Source organism: Cygnus olor, chromosome 4, assembly GCF_009769625.2.
Source record: "Cygnus olor isolate bCygOlo1 chromosome 4, bCygOlo1.pri.v2, whole genome shotgun sequence".
In the NCBI taxonomy this organism is placed as follows: domain Eukaryota; kingdom Metazoa; phylum Chordata; class Aves; order Anseriformes; family Anatidae; genus Cygnus; species Cygnus olor.
The window spans coordinates 5,411,386-5,432,890 of record NC_049172.1 but is presented as its reverse complement, the minus strand read 5'-3'; the positions used below and the strand labels follow the sequence as shown (position 1 = coordinate 5,432,890).

General features: G+C 38.2%; 2 protein-coding genes and 1 long non-coding RNA gene across 20 annotated transcripts in view; 2 read left to right on the top strand and 1 right to left on the bottom strand.

Moving 5' to 3' along the window:
* Positions 1–14,712, bottom strand: part of TBCK (TBC1 domain containing kinase) — a 107,785-nt gene extending 93,073 nt beyond the window's left edge. For 3 of the 18 annotated variants that reach the window (XM_040557111.1, XM_040557121.1, XM_040557126.1), the window contains exons 1-3: positions 14,570–14,665; positions 8,446–8,680; positions 5,886–5,958 (exon numbers count right to left, since the gene is read on the bottom strand). In XM_040557111.1, coding sequence (XP_040413045.1) covers positions 5,886–5,958; positions 8,446–8,638 — 266 coding nt within the window. In that variant the 5' untranslated portion in view covers positions 8,639–8,680; positions 14,570–14,665. Of the gene's footprint in view, positions 1–5,885; positions 5,959–8,445; positions 8,681–11,169; positions 11,317–14,274; positions 14,360–14,569 lie in introns of those variants that run through there. The other 15 variants (XM_040557109.1, XM_040557117.1, XM_040557110.1 and 12 more) reach the window with 14 other exon arrangements.
* Positions 14,713–14,835: 123 nt separating this feature from the next.
* AIMP1 (aminoacyl tRNA synthetase complex interacting multifunctional protein 1) overlaps positions 14,836–21,505 on the top strand; it is a 35,440-nt gene continuing 28,770 nt past the window's right edge. The window contains exon 1 of the mRNA XM_040555856.1: positions 14,836–14,966. Coding sequence (XP_040411790.1) covers positions 14,965–14,966 — 2 coding nt within the window. The 5' untranslated portion in view covers positions 14,836–14,964. The remainder of the gene's footprint in view (positions 14,967–21,505) is intronic.
* LOC121069556 lies at positions 15,241–20,038 on the top strand. Its single transcript, XR_005819487.1, has 3 exons — positions 15,241–15,547; positions 18,061–18,099; positions 20,025–20,038. It is a non-coding gene; the product is annotated as an uncharacterized LOC121069556 (long non-coding RNA).

Here is a 21,505-nt window from a genome sequence, read left to right as displayed (position 1 = left end):
TAGTTCTTCCTTTCTCCCCCCGCTATAAGTAGGATGAAGTGTCAAACACTGCATTAAGTAAGAATAATCATATATTAACCACATCTTACTCTTCCAAGTATATAGACAATGCTTATTACAAACACAACTATCATAAATCAACATTAAAATTAGTAACATGGTTTAAATCTAGTAATATTTGCACAACAAAAACTTGACATTTGGTTGCTCAGCCATTAGTTAGTTAGCACAGAAATCCCCCTGCAGGATAAAGCCATGCTCCTGTCGAGGATGGGGCTTGATCTGTTAGAGGGAAACTCAGCATTCTCTTCCACTGAAGGCTCAAAGCTCTCCACTACTTTTGTTCTTGATAGCACAGCACAACTCATCTTCAGCTCAAGATCTTTGCTACTGCTTTAAGAATGGAAATTCGTTCAAAGTACATACAAACAGCTATAGGAGCAGCACAGCAGGACAAAGGGTAGAAATACAATTATGCACTTTCTCCACATGTACAGACTTAATGTTGTATACAGCCATTAGAACTAGTTTTTAATAGCAAATTATCTTAATCTCAAAGAGTGGTATTCTTCCGTTTTCTTTTTTTTTTCTGAAAGAGAAGAAGAAAACAAGGGTGTACACTGTAATGTTTCACACGCAACAGAGATGTGGGCATATGTGCCCTGAGATATCTTTGTGCTGCCAAACACTGCAGCCAACTGTACAAGCATAGAATTTGGTTCCATACCTAAAAAGTTCACTCTGACATGAAGAGGAATAATGCTCTCCTCAACTACCTCATGAAAACTATACCCCTTTGACATTCCAAAAAGTCTTTTTTTCCCTTGTGAATTACATGAGATACCCTATGCTAAAAGGAATGCTACAGTAAGATTTGCAGTGAGACTAAAACTTACAGAAATCAAAATACTCCTAATATTAAGAAAAGCAGCATTGGATAACACATAAGCAAGTCAGGACTAATAGCTGGTCTTTCATCATAGCTTCAGAAACAAACCGTTGGCAAGAAACTAAAGGAAAACTCTACAGCCACTAAACAGCCAAAGTACAGATTCTCACACATGCTTAGGAAAAAACTAATTTTAAGAAGTTTATTTATTAATGCTACTTCATTTTACTACTTCATCATTTATCCTTGCTAAATGGAACCTCGTTATGACATATGGATTTCTCATGTGAAATTCCAACACAAACTTGATTCAAAGCAGAGTACACTCTGCCCTTGAAGTTCTGCTCACATGCAGCTCTTCAAGTCAAATCATGTAAAACCTTCAGCCTTTTGATGACTTGCACCTGTCTTACAATATTCCTGAAGAATCCCTGGCTACCCAGAAATTGCTTCCCCCCCAACATCCAATAATACCTTCTATTATGTAGCTTTACTTCAAGTTTGCCAAAAGTACGTTAACAGCAAAGATGGCATAAAGAAATCTAATCTAATCAATGCGCAGACAACTGTTTAATACAGCCAAATAAAATGTACTCAACCGAATCAGTCAGATCATGTTTTCTCCAAACTAGTAAACAGCTGCAGACACAGCCTGCTTCCCATCAAATGTTCCATGTATAACAAACCATACCTTGTATCTCTGATGGTTCACTAGTAATTTTTCAAAACCATAACTTTCAAAACATATGACAACTATATTTTATTGAAGAAAGGAATAGGCTTAGACTGCCCAAGCCACAAATTGAAGACCAATCCAGAAACTCTACTGTAGGTGCCAAAAGTCTGCTGAATGTCAGTATTTGCTGGCATTTTTATTATTATGAATACAAGTGCAGACCTGCTTCTTGAAAGAAGGAACACACTTCAAGCGTGACAGAAAAGGAAAAGCTCACAAGTCCTCTTATAACAGCACAGGAGCAGAGAAAATAACTCCTTTAACACTGTCTGGAAAAGGTATCCCAAAGGAACGGCACTAAATATGTTTAAAAGATGGAAAACCTTAAAAATAAGTTCACATCCTACTTTCCGGTCTGTGATATCAACAGTGCTAAAAGAACTAGTAACTTTGCAAGTCTTGTAAAATTGTGACTGCCACAAACATGAAAACTGCCCTTAGTGAGAATTCTGAAGTACAATAGTTTTATCCTTCGTAATTTTTGTGACTTACATTCTGTTCATTCACAAAATCCTTGCATGCACAAGATGACACAGAGGAAGTCAGCCAGACTTTAATGCTGTTTAGAGATTTGAAAATGTGTCTCAAACTATTACGTGCTTAAATCAGGTATTTACTATTGTGCTTCACTGTGCACATAAATTCGTAGCCCTTTAAGAAAATAACTGAATCCTGAACATATATCTGAGAGCTGATTTTGCAATAGCAAAAATTATTAGCTAAAGCTAAGTGCATACTTGCTCTGACTCTGAATAACAACAAACAGGAGAATAAATCAGGAATAAACAAAAACCAAGCAATGACCCAGAATACAAGCTCTCAAACTGAAGACAGTGGAGACTGCTCTGGAAAATAATGGGGCATGACTACCTAAAACTTACCATATTCTATCCTAAAACTCTTACTTATGGTTACAGCCTGAGTTCCCTGCCGCACACAACTCCAAAAGAGCTCCCCTGCTTTTATTGTGATGTTCCATGGAAGTATAGTAAAGACAATTGAATTAATGTCTTTTTTAGAAGCATTAATTGTAGTTACAACGTCCACATGGCTACCACCCGAATAAAGCATGAAAGACAATGAAGAGCTATTAAATTCCTTTTCTGGTTACATATGATAAGAATTGCAAAAAGCCTACCTATTTCATCCATTTGAGAGTTCTTGAATTTAACCTGATAGAGTTCCAACCATAGCACATGCTCCTTCTAGGATCCCAAACATGCATCACTCAGAAAATAATCTGGCCACGAGTTACCGAACACTGACTTGCATTGAAATTGAAGTTGAGCATGTTAATTTTGAGAAAAATGGCAAACCATCTTTGCAATTCCTGGAGAGCTCTGTCACAGTTCTGGTAAGTAACAGGTGAATTCACAGATCCAGGTTCTAGAAATCGTTTGGTCGTATGCTCACTAAAACGACTTACTGCGCTGTGACAGAGCGAGTTAGGTAAATGGTCAGAACTAATATCCAGTATTTGGACCCTATGTATAAGTGATTCATTAGAATTATAAAAGCCAATGAAAGTCTGAGGTTAATTACTCAGCTGCATTTTTTTTTTGAATAATTCACATATTAAGGAATGCATGCTACTCTTGACGCATGACTTCAGACAAGATTAACTGCAAATAACTACCAGACAGCTGTATGGCCTGTTTTCCAGTATGTATGGAAAGACAGACAGTTCATAATGTTACGTCTTGAATTTCAGAACTAGCATAATAGAAGATTTCCTGCTGATTTTACGTCAGCTTGTGGTACAGGTGCAAAGGACTTAGGTTACTGGCAAGCATAAGCAGAATTAATCTAGAAACCAGAAGAGCAGCTTTTTGCATTCCATAAACAGTTTATAAAATTAATTGCAATAGCACACACATCAACTCCAGATATGTAACCAGTTTTACTATCACTGACACATGCAATCAGAATATATGGAAAAAGCCAAATACTTTCCTCCAGAGGTAATTAATATATACAGATCAGATAGCCAATAACTGGGAATTGGTCCATCCAAGTTATTTCTGGAAATTTATGGGTCTCACAAAAGAAACAAAAACGTCTGTTTTAATTTTAAAACAAAACAAAAAAAAGAAAAAAGTAGAGGGAAAAAGTCAGTCTTGCAAGACACTTCCTTTGAAGTGAACATAATTCATCTCTTAGCCACTACTGCAAAAGCTGTAATTTACAGTAAGTATGTGTACACTAACATCTCTTAAAGCTGGGAACATACTGACAGGCTACATTTTAGCCTATGCCTCAGGTGTTACAACTTCCTGAAAAAATCCCAACTGGCTCATTAAAACAAAGATCAGATAGTTTTTACTGAAATAAGTTATTCTACTATCTCAAGCCAAGAGGAAGAAGTAAAGCCTGGCTTTATGCATCTACTCTTAATAGACCAACAGCCAAAATAGTTTGAGACAGTTATCTTGGCGAAGTACCTTCTCTTAGCATGTCAACAAACCAAAGCTGTGTACCTTAGTAAACCATCTAAAAATGTCTAAAAAAAAATCTTTTTTGATGCCACAAAACCATGCTGATATAGAGGGGCATGATGGATGTGCATACAGGCCACAACTGTTATCTGAGAAAGTTTCATTTATACAATTTTGAGAATTTTCTTCTTTCTCATAGCAACAGAATACACATAAGAAACGTATCAAGCAATTCAAAGCAAATTAAAATAGCTACATGCATGCTTTTGCAAAAACAGTCAAGAGGCAGTAGACAGTCTGGGCTGCTTCTCATCTGACACCAAGACACACATGTTCAAAAACCAGTGTGAGAACTGAATGAAAAAGGGAAGAAAAGAGCTTCTGATGCTTTCACAATTTCTGGAACTTGGCGCAATAGGAACCTGATGCAAAACTGTGTGAAGGGCTGTAATTTATATCACACATGAAAAGCCCTTTACACATCCCCTTTAAGTACCTCTCTATCTGAAGAGAAAATGGAAGCCATATTTGCCGTACATTCCTCAAGACATTGTCCTCTGCAACACATATAACGTCATATAAGCTGTAGTCCACAAAAACATAACGTACAGGCACAGGGCATTCTGCATTTAGATTTATCTCTGCCTGATAACACTGTTAGCATCCTATTTAAGGGCTGCAAGGCTCAAAAAGCTTCAGTTCCAGTATTACTTCTCTACACAAGTCTAATTTGGGATAAGTAACAGGAATTCTACCCGGATAGTACTTTATCAAACATAGCCCACCCGAGATGCCTAACACAATAACCGCAGTTAACTGGGAAGACACAAAAACGTGCCAAACATTTTTCTGAGTAAGCATATTTTCTACACTTCCATGAATGTCAAAACAGTATGAGATCTAATGCTTGTTATAAATTTAGATAACATAATGCCAGAAACTAGAATGAAGAGACTGAATTTCTCCGAGCATGCTGCAAATTTGTATATTTTTGTGTTCTAGAAATAACCAGTCCACAATGCCCTGCTATCCCAAATACAAATATTTTTTCTCTTTCTCAACTCTTTATGCTTCCTGTGTTATATATTCTTCAGGGGAAGGGACTTTGCCCCAAAGCTAATAGTGATAGTTGCTTTTCATTTAAAATTACAGTTAACATCAACAAGTCTGATGGGGAGTATTTTTGTTTGTTTGCTTCTTTAAAGATATAGCTCAACTATTCTATACATCTTAGCATGAAAGCCAGTATTCTTAGCATCTAGCCTTTGGACTTGGTTTGACCAAGCCTTGCTGAAGTGACTGTATTAACCCAAATTCAAACCACTTATTAGCAGCCTGGCATATGTATCTGACATCCTGTCCACTTGTCTAGTTAAGAAGTTCATATATTTCTGCATATAAAAAGCATGCACCAAATCCTATCCCTTGTAGCGAAAGCTGCATTTCATCATGTGGTAGACATAAAATTTTCAAATTAATTCTAGGAAGATAATGATTCTGTAACAGGTTTTATAATATTTAAAAACAAAACAAAACAAAAAAAAACACCCCAAAACTGCTATTACAAGACAGGATTTTATGAGCTATGAAGTGTTTCAGTTGTAAGCTCCCCATGTATCTTCCAGCTTCTTGAATTGTACAGAAGTAAGTACTCCAGGCATATGTTTGTCTGATAAACGTTTTTATGTTCCGCTTTAACAGAGTAAAATTTATATAAACCAATAAAAGTCTACAGAGAAAAAAAAAAAAAAAAGAGGCTAGGAATTAGCCACAGATGATATGTGAAACTTTGTCAAGTGGATTTGAGGTTAACTTGACACCTTACCTGACTGGTTTTCTTTCTCGTAGCAAATCTTCCAGACTCCTTTCACAGTGTTCAGCAGCCACAACCAGCCTCTCTAATTGAAAAAAAAAGGATATGAGGATTAGAATGCAAGTGAGACAATGGGAATTCAGACTTCTCAGTAGCTATTTGGCAGATGTTAATGTATTTTGACATACATTGTATGGGAAACTGTATACAAATAATTATGTACAACTTGTATATATCACGATCAGTTTCTTTTATGAAATCGAGTAGATTACATGACTGAAGCAGATCTTTCTTGTTTTTGTTTCCTTCAGCAAAAATACTGCTATTCCATCCATCCAGTAACCTACTAAATTCTGAGCCTCTCAGCTGATGACAGTCAAATTTGACTCAAGAACAGAGGTTTCAAAGAAGGCTAGTATTGACAAATTTACAGAAATCTGTGGTTGAGTCGAGAGAGAGAGAATCAAAGCAACATCAACATTGAGGAAAAGGATTCAGAGTGAGCAAAGGAGTTTCAGCCCTGATTGACCAGCTAACACATTACTAACTGTAGTACTTTTTGCCCCAAAATAGCAGAGGATTTGCATGAGTCCCACATGTTCTAGGTATGGCTCTGAATAAAGAGAGAGCGACAAAACGATTGTTGCACCGAAGATGGTAACTATAAAGGGAAGGTGATAGTGCAAGACAGTGTGCAGGGCAGAGAGAGAACTCCTACAGAACGAGGCAGCTTTGCTACTTCTGATACTCACAGAACAGCAAGTACTGAATGTTCAGATTCAAAACCAAATCAAACTAAGCTATTCCAAAATATTCTTACAAGACTGTTACAATAACAAAGATGGAAAACACTGTAAGGCACACAAGTGGTAACACATTAAAGCTGGAATGCTTACTTAACTCTTTCCTTATCCTTCCTGAAATCAAAGGACCACTTACACTTTCTTTGGAATAAACAATTCTGGGATCGCCTTCTATAATGCTATCCAAGGTTTACAAATAAATTAATTTCACAAAGAAAAAAGACTTCCATTTGAATGTTTTTCTATTATTTATACACTACTCTTCTGAGGGTTTTCTGTGGGGAATGCATACATGTAATTTTCTTGCGTCGTTTTCCTAGACTGCTATTGTATTTCTCCATGAGGAGAGAAACTGACATTTGCATGAAAAACAACATTAAATCACTATGTCCGGATTGACAAGTGAAGAATTCGGTCAGTATCAGAATGATAGACTTTCCCATCAATGTTATCAGTGTGTTAGTAAGAAAAACCGTATTATTTGAAAGCGATTAATTGGTATTCTAACCACTATAAATGGACAGTCTTTTGACTTCAAGTTAGACGTTACATTTGCTATTCTGCAAGCTACTTTAATGATCTTAAGATATTTTCTCCTTCATATTTATATGCACTGAAACCTTCACATCATGGACTCTTCACTGTCAAAAAGGCCAAGCTTGCCTATTTAACCACCTCTCGTATTTGTTATGATAGCTAAATTTTCTTAACCTCTCACTTCAAGCAGTATTATTAGAAAACCCCATTTTCTGTTTCAAGGGGTACTAGCCAACCTAAGATGAAAACAAGTAATATTTCTAGATCTCCTGGCTGCAGAAAACTAAAAATTTACAGGTTTGAGAGCAAAAGAAAATATAAAAAGAACCTTCCCCTACCCCGGAATACTTCAGAACATTTTCAGTTGGCGATATCACAATTTTCTAAAAATCTGAAACATCCTATCATCCTGAATTACAGGGGAAATATATTACCTGCTCTACTTTATGAGACAGTGTAACTACTCAAATACATAGAATGCACTTTTATATTGGAACATCGTTGGTTTAACAGTTAAAGCTGGTAACCACATACATTCTGTCACAGGTGTTGCAGACTTTTTGTGGAAATTAAGTGCTGTACTCCTGCTGAGCTTGCAACAGAGTGAGATCATCTGGAGCATAAAAAACAACTGAAGCAATATTTGAGCTAACAATACATGTGAAAACAGTTTTTATAAAACCCTCTGCACTAAAATAAAGTAATTGTTAGTGGGAAAGATCTTAAGCAGCCAGAATTCAGAAAAAATAAAAATGTGAGAAGCTTGCAGCCAAGATACAAGGTAACTGAGACACCAAGAACAGCTGCAAATGAGGTACAAGAGACCTGAGCGTCACATTGAAGTTGATCACAAAAACACAGTGTAGGGGCTCAGCATTACAAATGCATGCATTTCAGTGTCCTACATAGACATGGTGCAGCAATCGAGTACCAGAATTTTACAGTAAGGAATAAAAAAAAAAAAAAAGTTTTTAGCTTTTTTCAGTTAGCATAACGTGTAACAAAAGAGAACACAGACAATAACCTCTGCCTTAACTCTGCAGAAAAGAAACAAAAGCACTAATACTGCCTGTTACAGCAAAGGCGTGCAGTCATTTTGGGCCTGAAAACCAGCCACCTTCTTTAACTGGTGCCATAAAGGCAATATTCTGCTCGGGCACCTTCAGATATTTTTTTTCACAAAAATATAACCATAACCAAACATAAAATATCCTCATTAAACAGATACTCACCATGTTTACCCCTGGTAATATCGACATACTGGCAAAGCCTGGGATGGGTCATTGTTTTAAGGATTTGAAATCTCCCCAAAATTTTGATGGAGTTGGGAGTCAGAGGAAGGCCATTGCTTCCACAAACATCATGAGGAAGAGCTGAAGCAAAGAAGGTGGAGGCACCCATCTCCGTGTCTTTTAAAGGAAACATCTCTTTTGCACGACCTTACGCCCTTCCAAGTGACTTCTGTTCCTTAGAAAGAAAACACAGATTAAAAATTTATACACAAAAGATACAAATTCTTCTGACTCGGCTTATGAGTTGTTTAATAATGAAATTAAGACTTCTTTTCTCCATTGGGGAGGCACTTCTGAATAATGAACACAATAATATTAATAATACAGTGCAGCTGCATCATAAGCACTACATTTAAAGATGAAAATACAGTGTTAGTTCTAAACACAGAAGTAAGAATAAAAACTCTCTTTAGGAATAAACAAATGCTTTAACACAAGCAATCTTCAGATGACTACTGCAATACAGCAGGTTATTATTCAAAAAACAGTAAAGGCTCTGAAGAGAAAAACACTCTTCTAAAATATCACCTTGTACCAGCAGGCCACACCTTTAGTAATAATCCAGCATCTATATACCATAGCGTTCCAGGTATTTAAAGCTAGCAAGTAACAAGTCTTCTGTCCTGCCAATATTTCCTTCCATACCAATAGGTAAATCGTTAGCTCCCACACTACCTCAATAACAAATCAGGGAAGTGATGTTAAATATTTCTGTGGGACAGACACGAGAAAGAAGTTAGCTTTCAGTTCAGTTCCAGGAGCATTTAGCTTCATGACCACTTTTCTCCCCAGCAGGAACAACCTTGTTGAACCTTCACTACTCTGAACTACGCATTTCCATTTAATGTGAGCTAAATATTTTCTCTGCAGTTTTCCATAACCAACTATTATGCAGTTCAAGAATATAAAAACCTAGAACATGCACAAGTAGCAGACACCTCCACAATCAGCTAGACCTCAGATAAAACCTCCTGGCCTCTTTCTACCAGCAGGCTAAGATTTGATATACGAGGTACCAGAATCCAAAAACGGAATCAAGCCTCTGCTCAACCCATTTCTGGATTGCCCAGATCGTGAATCAAGACGCTGCAAGCTGTCATGAGATAGTATGGCTCCTCTGTATGTCAGCTTCCATAACACTCACAAATTTGTGTATAAGGGCACATAAAGAGAGAGAAAAAGGCCAAGCTTAAGTGCTCTTTAGTGAGCTCCGGCCTGCAAGCTGCGACAGTGAGGTGCATTTCCATGTCACAGTGGACAAGAGGCCTCAGAACAAAAAAAAAACTTCATCAACAAGCCTACGCAGAAGAGTACCATCCAGCTAACTTCAACTCCAGAGTCCAGAGGCCCCTGTGTATGTAATCAACAGAAACAGTCCACCATCCGATGTGGAAAGCACATCCAACTCTCTCATCAGATAAAGAACAGTAATTCTAAGCTCTAAAGAGTAGAAACAGGTATGTAGCTGCACCAGGATAATTGGAGAGGCAGAAGAACCCACAGGATTTGAAGCCCATATGAGAAGTAACAGGAAAAGCTTAAAGTACAAAACCAGCGTAATTCTTTCAAACCAGATGGGATAATTCTTTATCATCTTAGGGGCTTCAAGAAATAAAAAATGGGTACAAAAAATACACAGACCATTAACGAAGCTAAATGCTACCATTTTATTGGCCTCTTGGCCAACATCACAACCTTGTAACCTGCACAAAAATCCCATTAAAAATAGTTTTTGTGAATCTTAACTGAGATAGGGTTCTCCTTAACAGGCTGCACAGAGATCCTCCTACACCAGACACATTTACCGAGTCTATACAAATGGAAATTACAGAGCATACCTTCTGTTTTCACTAGTACAGCCTGAGGTAAGATACAAAGTAAATATAAGACTGCTGTATATTTGTGTGCATGTGGGATTTTGCCCAAAGAAACAAAAATGTGAGATATGGTCCTTTAATTTCTAGCATAGATCATTGTATTAAATACAGAAGAAAAATACAATATGGCACTGTTGTTTTTATATTTGTATTTTTGTATCAAAAGTCCTCTTTGTAAAGATACAATGTTTTCATATTCATGGATATTTAATATTTTGGGAAAGTCATTTTTTAGGATGCCAATAAAGCAACTAACAGTTAGAATGTACCACTGAAAAACATAAATGGGATTAAGTGGAAGCAAAAAGATTTATTGTCAGACAGCAAGTTCCAATAGGAAAGCTTTAACTGTGTATTTACCATAAGTTAAGATCCAGATTCCTGTAAAAACATTGTGCCAAAGGGAACTACCTGGCTTCAGAAAGAAAATATTTAACCATGAAGAAAGAATTCTGATTTAGAAAGTGAGTTATAACCTTATTTGGCACATCAGTCCTCCAATAACTACTTTAGAGTAAAGAAATGTTAATATAACCAGAGCCTGGGGGCAGAGGTGTGCGGAAGGAGTAAATTTATACCAAACAATGTGATGTATTTTGTTTTTAATATATGTATATAAATACTTCAATATGTTGTCTAAAACATATTTACTCAGGTAAGAAAGGTCTTCTTTAACGTGGAAAAAATAATCTGCTAGACAGTCCTTAATATATCATATCTGCTTTCAGCTGACACTTGGAAGGAAATTTTAATTTAAAAAAATGTTGAATATTAAAAGTTTAATAACCATTTAAAGAGATTAAACTTTTCTTCCACTCTAGATGCACTTTGCCTACAAGGATGAGTTAGACCACTTGCAATGTTTTCAACGAAACAACTGCAGACGTATCATCTGGTTGGGAAGCACACAGCAAACAGTCTTTCCTGCCGGCCACTAAAAGGAATCAAGAAAGAATTTTAGAAGGTATGCATTAAAAGAGTTCTAATTACAAAGTTAATTCCGTTGAATCCACAAAAACAAACATTAATAAGTTCTCTCTGATACTGGAAAAGAGCTAGTTCTGTCAATAGGTAATTTTACAATTAAGTTCTGATCTCCATCCTTAACTCTCATCTTCCATAAATCCCAGGGACTGAATAGAAAAATAAACCAAGTAACCCTGAAACTAAAAGCTTAATCCTTCTTCCATCTTTAAAAAGGGCCACAAGTTACAGCCTAAGTGAAAGGTTCTTTTAAACTAAATTTTTTGCAGTCTTATTATTTCTCCAGTAACAAACATTTCTAAATTCAAACATAAGTGTTATATACATTTTAAAGATTCACCTGAAAAAAAGATCTCATGTAACTGTATTTTAAACTTTCTCCAAATCCACAACAAAGTCAGGTACAACTATAAAAATATAGAGTACTACACATTCTCCTCATGTTCAGGGCATTCTCCTCATGTTAATTTCAACACATGAAATTCATCTCTTCTACATAGAAAAGGCATGTATTGCGTTAATTTTATAATTTGGAGGAATGAATTATATTCTGCAGAACTTCCTAATTACTGTGAAATAAAAAGAGAAGAAGAAAAAGAAGAGTTTGTTATTTTAAATTGACACCAGGAACAGCTAAGGCAAATTCAATTCCAGGACTGAATTCTGGAAACTCAATTCTGATAATCCAAAACAGTGAGAATGGAGGAAGAAGCGATGACTTGTCTTATTAGTGTCATCTAAAATTACTGAGTCCTCTCCAAAGCTCTGCTTATTGAGTATTTGAGAGACAGCCTACCACATCTGCAAAAGATGTCTGGCATAGAGATTAGAAGTCCAGAAGCGGCCTGGTTTGCATCACACCTCTGAACGACCTTCCCTGCCTCACTACCCCCATCCAAATCTCCCTTAGAAACCTTTACAGTACACAGAAACAGAAACACACGTTCCCAGCAAAACCACCACCAACAGATGTCTACAAGTACCTATTTCACATGCAAATTAGCACTATTTTGCTAATCTTGTATTCGATAGCGTTGCCATGCCAAACATTAACAAATAAAATACAAAAAAAGGTAGCCCCCCATCTACTGAGCTCCTTATTTGCTACTCTGAATACTTACTGCTCTCAGAGAACAAACTTTTTTACTCAAGTTTTAGCATTGTCTAGTCATCATTTTGCCCGTGAAGCGATGGTAAGACAATTGAGTCAATGAACACTAAGAACCTTGTCCTTAAAAAAAAACACACCACCACCACCACCAAACATTTGGCTCTCAGAAGCAGGTATTGCATGTACAGCCAGACTGGACAGAATTAATCCATCCTGTGATATGTATCTGTGGTTTCTAGAGAGTCCATGTGCAGGAATAAATACAGTTAACAACACTTTGCAATGTGTTGTGAAGTGGCTAGTTATTTAAATGCCTCCTGAGTACCTGGATGTTCATATTCCTTGGCTTATCAAGGTAGCTTTTCAGAACAAAATATAATTAAAATGAATCCTGTTAAGGAATTATTTTTTAAAATAATCAGGAACAATTTCAGATGAGCAGCTGAACATCCTATGCTTACATCGCTTTTCATGAAATTCCAGCATTTTCAGCACAGTAGACCGTTTCGTAAAAAGAAAATATTTCACAAAATATGTTTTGTGCTAATTCTTTATACCTAGATAAGAGTTTGTTAGGACAATCACAACAATGACCAGGGACGTAGTTTGCTTCACAGAAGTAATTAAAAATAATCAACAAAAATATTAACCTATCAGCTCTATTCTTGCAGGGTAGAGGGACTGCAGATAACGTTTAGTTCACCTCATAAATCTGTTTTTGTTTGCAGTACAAATACCAACTGCAAACAACACTGTTGTACTACAGACATTCTATAAGACTGCCTAAGATTCTAAATGTAAACAGCATCGTTTTTTATTAAACACCTTCCCCTTGGGAATAACACCAGTATGTCCCTTTTTTTAAAATGTCCCAACTATTCTGACATTCATTTAAGTAAGAAGTATTCCATCTACAAATAAAGAATAACAATAGAATCAAGAGGAAATAGTGACAGAATGTTTAGCATATTTAAATATTTTTTTTCTCCTAAAATTGTCTAAACTAAAACAAAAAACAAAAACACAAGAACAGAACACAACAAGCAGCATTATTTCCTGTATCAAAATCATAAGCGTAGGCACACTTTGCCTAAACACTTTGATTTAGATTCCAACTACAGCAATTCAGCACATCTATTTATATAATAAATAAATGTGTCAAAATTTTCATTTTAACAGTTACTCAATTTGAGATTAATGGAAAATACAAAATGTGTTTTGTGAAGGATCCAATGTCATTATTTTGTCTCTTACGACTACAAAATTTTTGGGGGAAAAGAAAGAGAAATGTCACGGTGACTTTGGCACAAGCGATTGATGAATATTTGAGGAATTGTTTCCTGACGATGTGAAATCGTAATTCCTTTCCCTACTCTGGCAGGGATATTCAAGCATCACTTCAGTCAAGTGGAATACAGCCATGAACAAACATGAAAAAGCGTTCTTTCTCAGCAGTAGTTGAAAAATTTTGTCATAGCCTCTGTCTTGTATGTGGGAGTTGTGTAATAAGGGTTAATACCATTGTTCAAGGCATTTATAGTGCAACTACATAAAGCAGGGAGATTAAGCCATCGCTGCTGCGAAGGGCAGGTGTAACAGCGAGGCTTAGCTGCATCCCGAATTTCATATCTGCAGGTAGAACATTTAGGAAAACAGGAAAACAAACCAACAACCCCCCTAAATCCAACACCTGGAGGACATCAAGGAGGCACACAGCCTAATTCTGACAGCCCAGGAGAGATTTTAGCAGGTGTAAACCCGCTATTTCTTTTAATTCTGTTACATTTACCCGATTACCCCTGCAATTTGGGTCCCTGCCACTGTGCACATAAAGCCGGCCGTGTTGCCGTGTCACTTACACATGTAAGCTCGGGAATGACCTCTGGCGAGAAGAAAAATTAATTGGAATCGGCTACAAGCGACCCCAAAAGCCTACAAATGACCCGAAAACAACCCTATAACTACCCCGCCCCACTGACAAGCACCAAGACCCCCACGGGGCCCCAAAACGAACCCCAGGCCGGTGAGCAGTCCCCTTAGCCCCCCCGTTACTAGCGGGGACCCCCCTCAACCCCTAAATCTGCCCCCCTACCCCTCAGGACGGGTCCCCGCCTCTGCCCCAGCCCGACCGGGGGCAGGTGCCGGCACCTCTGCGCCCGCCTGCGACACTCCGCCCCGCCAGCCCCGAAGGACCACACTTCGAGGCTGTTTGTACGCTGCCTGACTTTTCCTCTCATTCTAACCTTAAAAAATAAATAAAGCGCTGTTTTTTTCCCCGTTTCGTCAGTTCTCGCTGCGCTAAGAACGTCACGACACTGGGCTGCGGGGGGGGGGGGGGGGGGGGGGACACGTGAAGGGGTGTGAGGGGCGGCTTCAGGCGTCAGCACGTGCAGCCCGGCGGCGGGGGCCTTCTTCCCTCAGCGCCGTGAGGTGCGCGGCGGCGGCGGCACCGGTGGGGGCACGGCTCGGCTCGGGTTGGTGCGGTTCATGTGAGTGCCGCCGAGCCGGGCTGGCTCAGAGCACGGCCAAGTTTCCCTGCTAAGGGTGGCGTCGTGTCCTTAGAGTGGTCCCAGCCGCCCCCGGGGCCGCCCCTCGCCGCCGCCGTGGGGCCGCGTCATGGCGCCGCGTCATGGCGCCGGGCCCGGGGGTGGCGTTGTGGGGCAGCCGGGGGGCTGAGAGGTTGCGGTTTGGGGGGTTTTGGGGAGGGGTGAAGTCGCCCTGCTGGGGCAGGGGGTCGTGGAAGTGGTGTTGGGCTCGCCATGGCTTCATTTGAGCGAGGGGTTGGGGTTTGGATGGGAACCATGGTATTCATAATGATATACTATGAATATATGGTCGTTATTTTGGTGTATGGACTTCACTGAGTGAGAGCTAGCATCGCCGTGCTTTTGGTCTCTTCACAGGCTTGATGTACAGCTCGTATCTCTCTGTGGGGAAACGTGGATGGGATGAGAGGGATGGGCTGGTGGTTTATTGCTCCTTAGGTTACGTTAGCAGCCCCAGCCAGTTGTTGCATCTTTGTGCTGAGTTTAATACTTTGCAAAACGAGGAAAAAATGACTGCAGAATAAGTATGAAGTTGTCCTAGTGTTTCCTGCTCTTTCTATTTCTTAAACTCTGATATTTATTTTATTTTTTTTTCAATGTACTCCTTTCCTCTCACAAGTATTTGTGTTTCAGGGTAGGCTTGACATGAATTCTATATTAATTCAAAGCAATACTGATCAAATACAGCATCCCATTTTTGTAGACCCTGTTCATTCACTTACTATGTTATTCCCCAGTTATGTTTAAATAATTATACATTATTTGAAGACCTATTGAAAATGAAACCACAAATTTGTAAAAACAGCACCAAAGTCCTAAAACTACTTATAAAAAAATACTTAATATCCTTTAATTCATGGCTTTTTCTTTATTTTCTGAAGCTCAGTCAAGGGATTCTAGTCTAGTAGTTTTTGATTTTATACTGACTTGGATGTTCTTTTCCTAGTGAACAACAAAATGTTAACGAACAAATAATGCTATGTGATGTGAGGTATATTGGTAGTGTTCCTCTCTTCCTGGTCGAGAATTTGTCTGCATACTGTATTTGGTAGAATTGCATTTTTGAAGAACAGATTTCTAATTTAGAGAATGTTGAAATAGATACGTTTAAGTGCAATATTTTTCACCAAAATTTCATGCTACGTGATTAATAATCAGAATTGGTAACTAAAATGACATGTCATCACAATAATTTGATTAAGGTTTCCAGATTGTCACTTAACCTGATGTTTTTCTTCCATAAACTCAAGTAGAAATGTGTTTGTTTTTTTTTAAAGTTAGGACTAAAGTTTTCGTTATTCTGCAGTATATTGAGATTCAGGACAACTGAAACAATTGTACTGTAGCTTTGAAAACAGTTGACAGAAATATTATAAAGATACTTCAAAATGTGTATACGTTCATGATACAGCACGGTTTATCCTATAGCACTGTGCTAGTTTGTATTGTAAGGTAATAATATAAAAAATGTAAGGAAATAATCAGCTGAAGTGACTTGTGTATTCTTTCTGAAGCAACAGGCCACTTCTAAAATCACTGTTCTTTGTAACTTTGCTGATTAGCAGGAGAATCAAATTGGACAAGCTTTGCTTTCTCAGCTCTGCCCCCCAATTCAGTGGATTAAAAAACTTTCAGATTATGTTACTTTGTTTCTATCTGAAAAAGGCCTAAGAAAGCAGCAGAAGTAGCTCGTGTGTTTTGGAGGACAAGAACTCAAAAGTAATGGTATCAAGGTGAAGAATGGATCTTAACTTGGCAAGAGCGAGAATGAATTCTGATGCAAAACAGAAGTTTTATCAAGACCTGTCTAGCCTAAATCCCTCCTACTTAACAAGTAGTCTTCTTCAGGGTACTGGGCTTGAGTATGGGGCTTCGTGTGGATTTGCTTTGAATTCCTTTGACCTATAAATATTTCTTAGCAATGAATAATCCTGACTGTGACATGAATTCATGCAAGGAAAAACCATCTCACTTCTGTTCTGGCCTCCATGTCATCCCATTTGTTTGGAAAATAGTGATGTGGTGTGAATAATTAGCCAACACTGCTAGCTTTTTTGGGTCGAGTGCTGCGTTGGATTAGCTAGTTGGAAGATGTATTAGGTTTTCTTCTCAGTACACTGTAGAAATCCTGATTTTGGGAGGGGTAGATACTCAGTGACATGAGTAGAAGACAAATGAGTAAATTCTAGATCAATTGGAGTACGTGACTGAATTCGGAAGATGGAAAGAGCCCAATAAATGTCTAAAACCAGGATGAGAAATGTCTGTATAATAAAAGTGAGTGTAAAGCAGTTGTCATAAGGGGAAATGATCAAGTGTGCAGGAAGAGGAATCTGATTTCTATCAAAGTTTTTGAGCTTTCTCGTGGCTGCATGTCACAGCTGCCATGTAGAGATTTCATTGACATTTGTCTCTTCTGTGGGAGTGTTTTCTAAAACGTAAAGAATTTCAAATGCTAGGCAACACAGATAAAAGGAGTGGCCAGTGTGGAAGGCAGCTGCTAGGAACATCAGATGTGAGCAAAGCAAACAGCTTCTCCTGTTTCTTTTGCTGATATGAGTTCTGTGACTGGAGTCCAACAGAGAAACTTGGTAACCCATTTAGTTTTCCTTCTAAACCTTTCCTTCTACCTGTATGGTTCTTGTTAACGTCACCAACATACCCTTGTTAGATTTTCTATTGTACTTGCCTGTGGGAGCTTGGGAGGGGGGAGATCAAAGTTTAGTTTTCATTTCCATGGTTACTTTAGTATGAAATAGTAGCAAGAATGTTCCTCTGATAGCTGTTTTTTCTCTTCAGTGTAGCCAAAGCCATCTCTACCTATTGTTGAATACAGTCTTAAGTCTCAAAGCAGCCTGATGAACATAACTGTTTTGTTTTTTTTTTTTTTTTTAATGCTTGGGAAAAATGCTTTTCTTCAAATAAATAAATAAATTTTTTTTTTGAGCAAAAACTGAAAATTGATTTACTGACCAGACTTGGTGACCACAGATCAGTAAGTCATCAGTGAGTTTTCCCAATTTCTTTTCTCCTGGAGAGTAAGAAAACAGAGTACCGCTGCGTTAGGAATTTCGAGGTACGTTGCCAATGATTCATCTGGTTAGAATTAGTGTGAGTACCGTAACCTACCTGCTGCTGCCTTAGACTTATAAAACATGGTTTAAGAGGACCTTGATGTTATTAGTTCTTTTCACATGTCCCAAAATCTCCCTCTGCTGTTCCTGGCAGATGCTTATTTTAATAGTTCTTTGCAGTTTTGGTGATGGTCTGTGGAGACTATGGGATCTCAGTCTGTTCCCATATTTTAGTTATTCAGACTGTAAGAATGTATTCCTAATTTGTAACTTAAAATAAATTAGGAATTTGATTTGTCATCCATCATCATATGCTTCTCTGCTATGTAGTAGGTACTGTGTAGAGTCACTACGTTAGTATTGTAAGGCTGTCTTCTGTTGGTCTAGAAGCTGGCAAGAGAATTGTGGTGATGCTTAAAAGAGGTAGCAAGAAAGATGACACAATATTGCTGTAATCTTACTTGCACCCTTCTCTTTGAGAGGTTCCTGTTTGAAGAAAATCCAGGTGAAATTCCAGAATAAAATAAAGGCACTAAAACTGTCCCTAATGGGGTCTGCTCTGTGATACAAATGATAACTGGTGGCCTAGATTGTCCTCGGTTCTTGCTCGTGTATCTTCTCTCTATCTTCTATTTCTTTACTAGCCAGTACAATCTATGAAAAATAGTTGTCTTATCCAAACCAAGAGTGAGTTAGCATTCTTCTCCCTGACTACACTTGTATGGATAAAGTTGCTACAGCTCTAACATGAACTTTACAATCTGTTTCTCTTTCTTTGGGTTAAAAAATATGTTGTATAGTAAAGACGTCAATCAAGATATAGATTAAGAGGAACTTACGAAAAGGACTTTTTGGTGTGGAATATCTTTCCAATAAGGATGTCTCTTCGGTTTAGTCTATTTTCAGCTGATCTGTCATCAGAAGTCAAAGATATGTTGCGGTGTGCCCCAAAGTGGGGGCTGCTGGGTGGGCCTCTAGCACTGCTGTCGTTGGTCCAGGCCAAGCAATTTCTTCATCAGACTAAGGTCTGGAGAAGATGCTTGGTGCAGGGACTGTGCAACTTCTCCCTAAAGTTCCTATGATCTCTCCAAATAGTTATTTACTTGGTCAGTTTTGCAAATTGATTTATATGTCAGTTTCTTCAGAATGAGTGTAAAATGAATATATTGATGTTTTATTTCACAGGTGGTTTATTTTTCCTGCTTTTCACAGTTAGCAAATCTTTGTGTTTTGTTCTTCCAGGTTATCGCACTTGAATATGTGGAAAAATAATTATAAAGGCAGATTTGCTGCTTATTTTTAAAAGTTAAAACACAGGGATATAAAAGAGTCTTTTCTTTATACCCAGCATTTAAAAAAAAAAAAAGACTTTAACAGAAGGGGAGCAAAAGATCTCAAGCTCATTCTCATCTACTCTACCTAAATTGCTTCTGATACATTTGCCTAACCTGTTTTTAAAACCTTCCAATGATGGATGTTCCACAACCTCCATAGGCAATCTGTTCAGTCCTTTACTCTTGCTTGAAAGCTTTCCAAATGTCCAACTTAAATCTTTCTTGCTTTTTCCTGTCTGCAGTAGACCTGGTGAACAGTTTAGTCCTGTTGTCATACTGACTGTTTGTGTTTGAAGAATGAGACCCAGTCTCCCATCTCTCTTCTACAGACTAAACAACTCAACTTCTTCCAAGCCTTTTGATCTCCTTTGAAGTGTCTTTAAAAAGTTGAGGGACAGGAAAGGAGAACCTGACCAAAAGCAAATCTGTGGCAATTGTGAGGGGTCTTCAGTATGCGTGAGGGCCTTGGGAATATTGTTTGGGAAGCCTCTTAAGTAGCTGAAACATTTTGTCTGTGATAAAGTGTGGTTAGAAAGTTTTCCTGGCTTGTCTTTCCTTTCTCCTTTCCTGTCTCCTTGAACCTTCTTTTCTAGGGAAGTTACAGCCTTGGAGAGATTTTTGTTTTTAAACTGAGGAACACAGCAGGAGAATAGATTCCCAGGTAAGAACTTGTTCCCTAGCGTATTTGTGGTGTTGTCTTAAGTAAATGTACTCATTAGTTGATGTTCTATGTTTTGAGCCCTAAATACATTTAATGGTGAAGTCAGTAACAGGCATGGAACGCTTTTCAAGCAGGTGTTTCCCTCTTGAAAATGTAACCTGTGTGGTTCCAATCAATGAAATACATCTAATAGAACAGGAGAAAGCACTTTTTCAACATAATAAAAACGTGCTGCTGGTTTTCTTGGATAGCATGACTCTGCTCTGAGTACTTTGAGGTCGTCACCGTGTTGGTCTGAGTACTGCTAGGGAGACCAAGTTCCTTGTCTCAGCATGCTCTGTACTTCTCCCAAATGCTTATAAATAAAGCACGGTTCAGTATTTGCGATAGTTTATCACTGTGGTTTTAGGAACGGCAATTACTGCCACTCCTGCTGAGAGAATTCAGCATGCAGAATTCTGCTCAGTTTTCAAGGGGACAGCTGTTTATAATGCCGGTCGTGACCTTCTCCTGGATGATATTCTGTAATATCACGTAATGGGACAACACAGACATACACACAAAAAAGTTTAATTTACATTTTTTTTCTAAATGCTTTTTTTTTGACATACTTTTCTAAAGAAACCATCAGGACCAAGAGGTGGTGGCTGTTTCGGATTTTATTGTCCTCTTACTTTTGTATCACTAGTTCATAGATTAGTTTGCAAATTCAGTTTTCAGAACTTTTAGATTACTTGGCCAGCTCAAGTGATACAGATGGGGACCGAAGAAGAGCAATTCAATCACTTGTTTGTTCCTTCCTGAACTATTTATTTTGCTATGACAATTAATCTCCACCAATTCTAATGCTGCTGCTCACAGGCTAATGTTGAGCTGCATTAGCAGCAGAGTGTGACCACCAAGGAATTTGTTTCTGCATCACTTTGTGTATTCTTTTTGAATGTCCTTGGCTCCTGTCCTTTGTAACTCAGCAAATCTTGCTCCCTAAGATGGGATCAGGGCAGGAGCAGGGAGATAAAATTAGCTGAGATAATAGGTCATCAAAATTAGCTGGGATATAATAGGTCATCTTCGTGAATAATCTTTCCTTTGAAGTCTTGCACCAAAGCAAGTGTTTCTCTCCCAGTGTTTTGCTTGTGTGCTTGCGGTTTGTCTTGTTTCATTCAGTTTTGTCAAGGTGTCCTCAGCTGTCTCCTCTTAAGGCTGGGTCACCCATTCAGTACAGAGAAACTGAGCAGGGGGTGCTTATCCAGCAAGCCTTTGGTGCCCACACTTAATGCAACCATTCTCAATAACGGTGTGAATAAATGGATTAGTGAGGCAGTCATCTCTGCCTGTGGAGATGAAGGATAAGGTTTTTCTTAAGTGATGTTTACAACCTAGAGAGTTGTTATAGTCTGAAATTGTTCTATT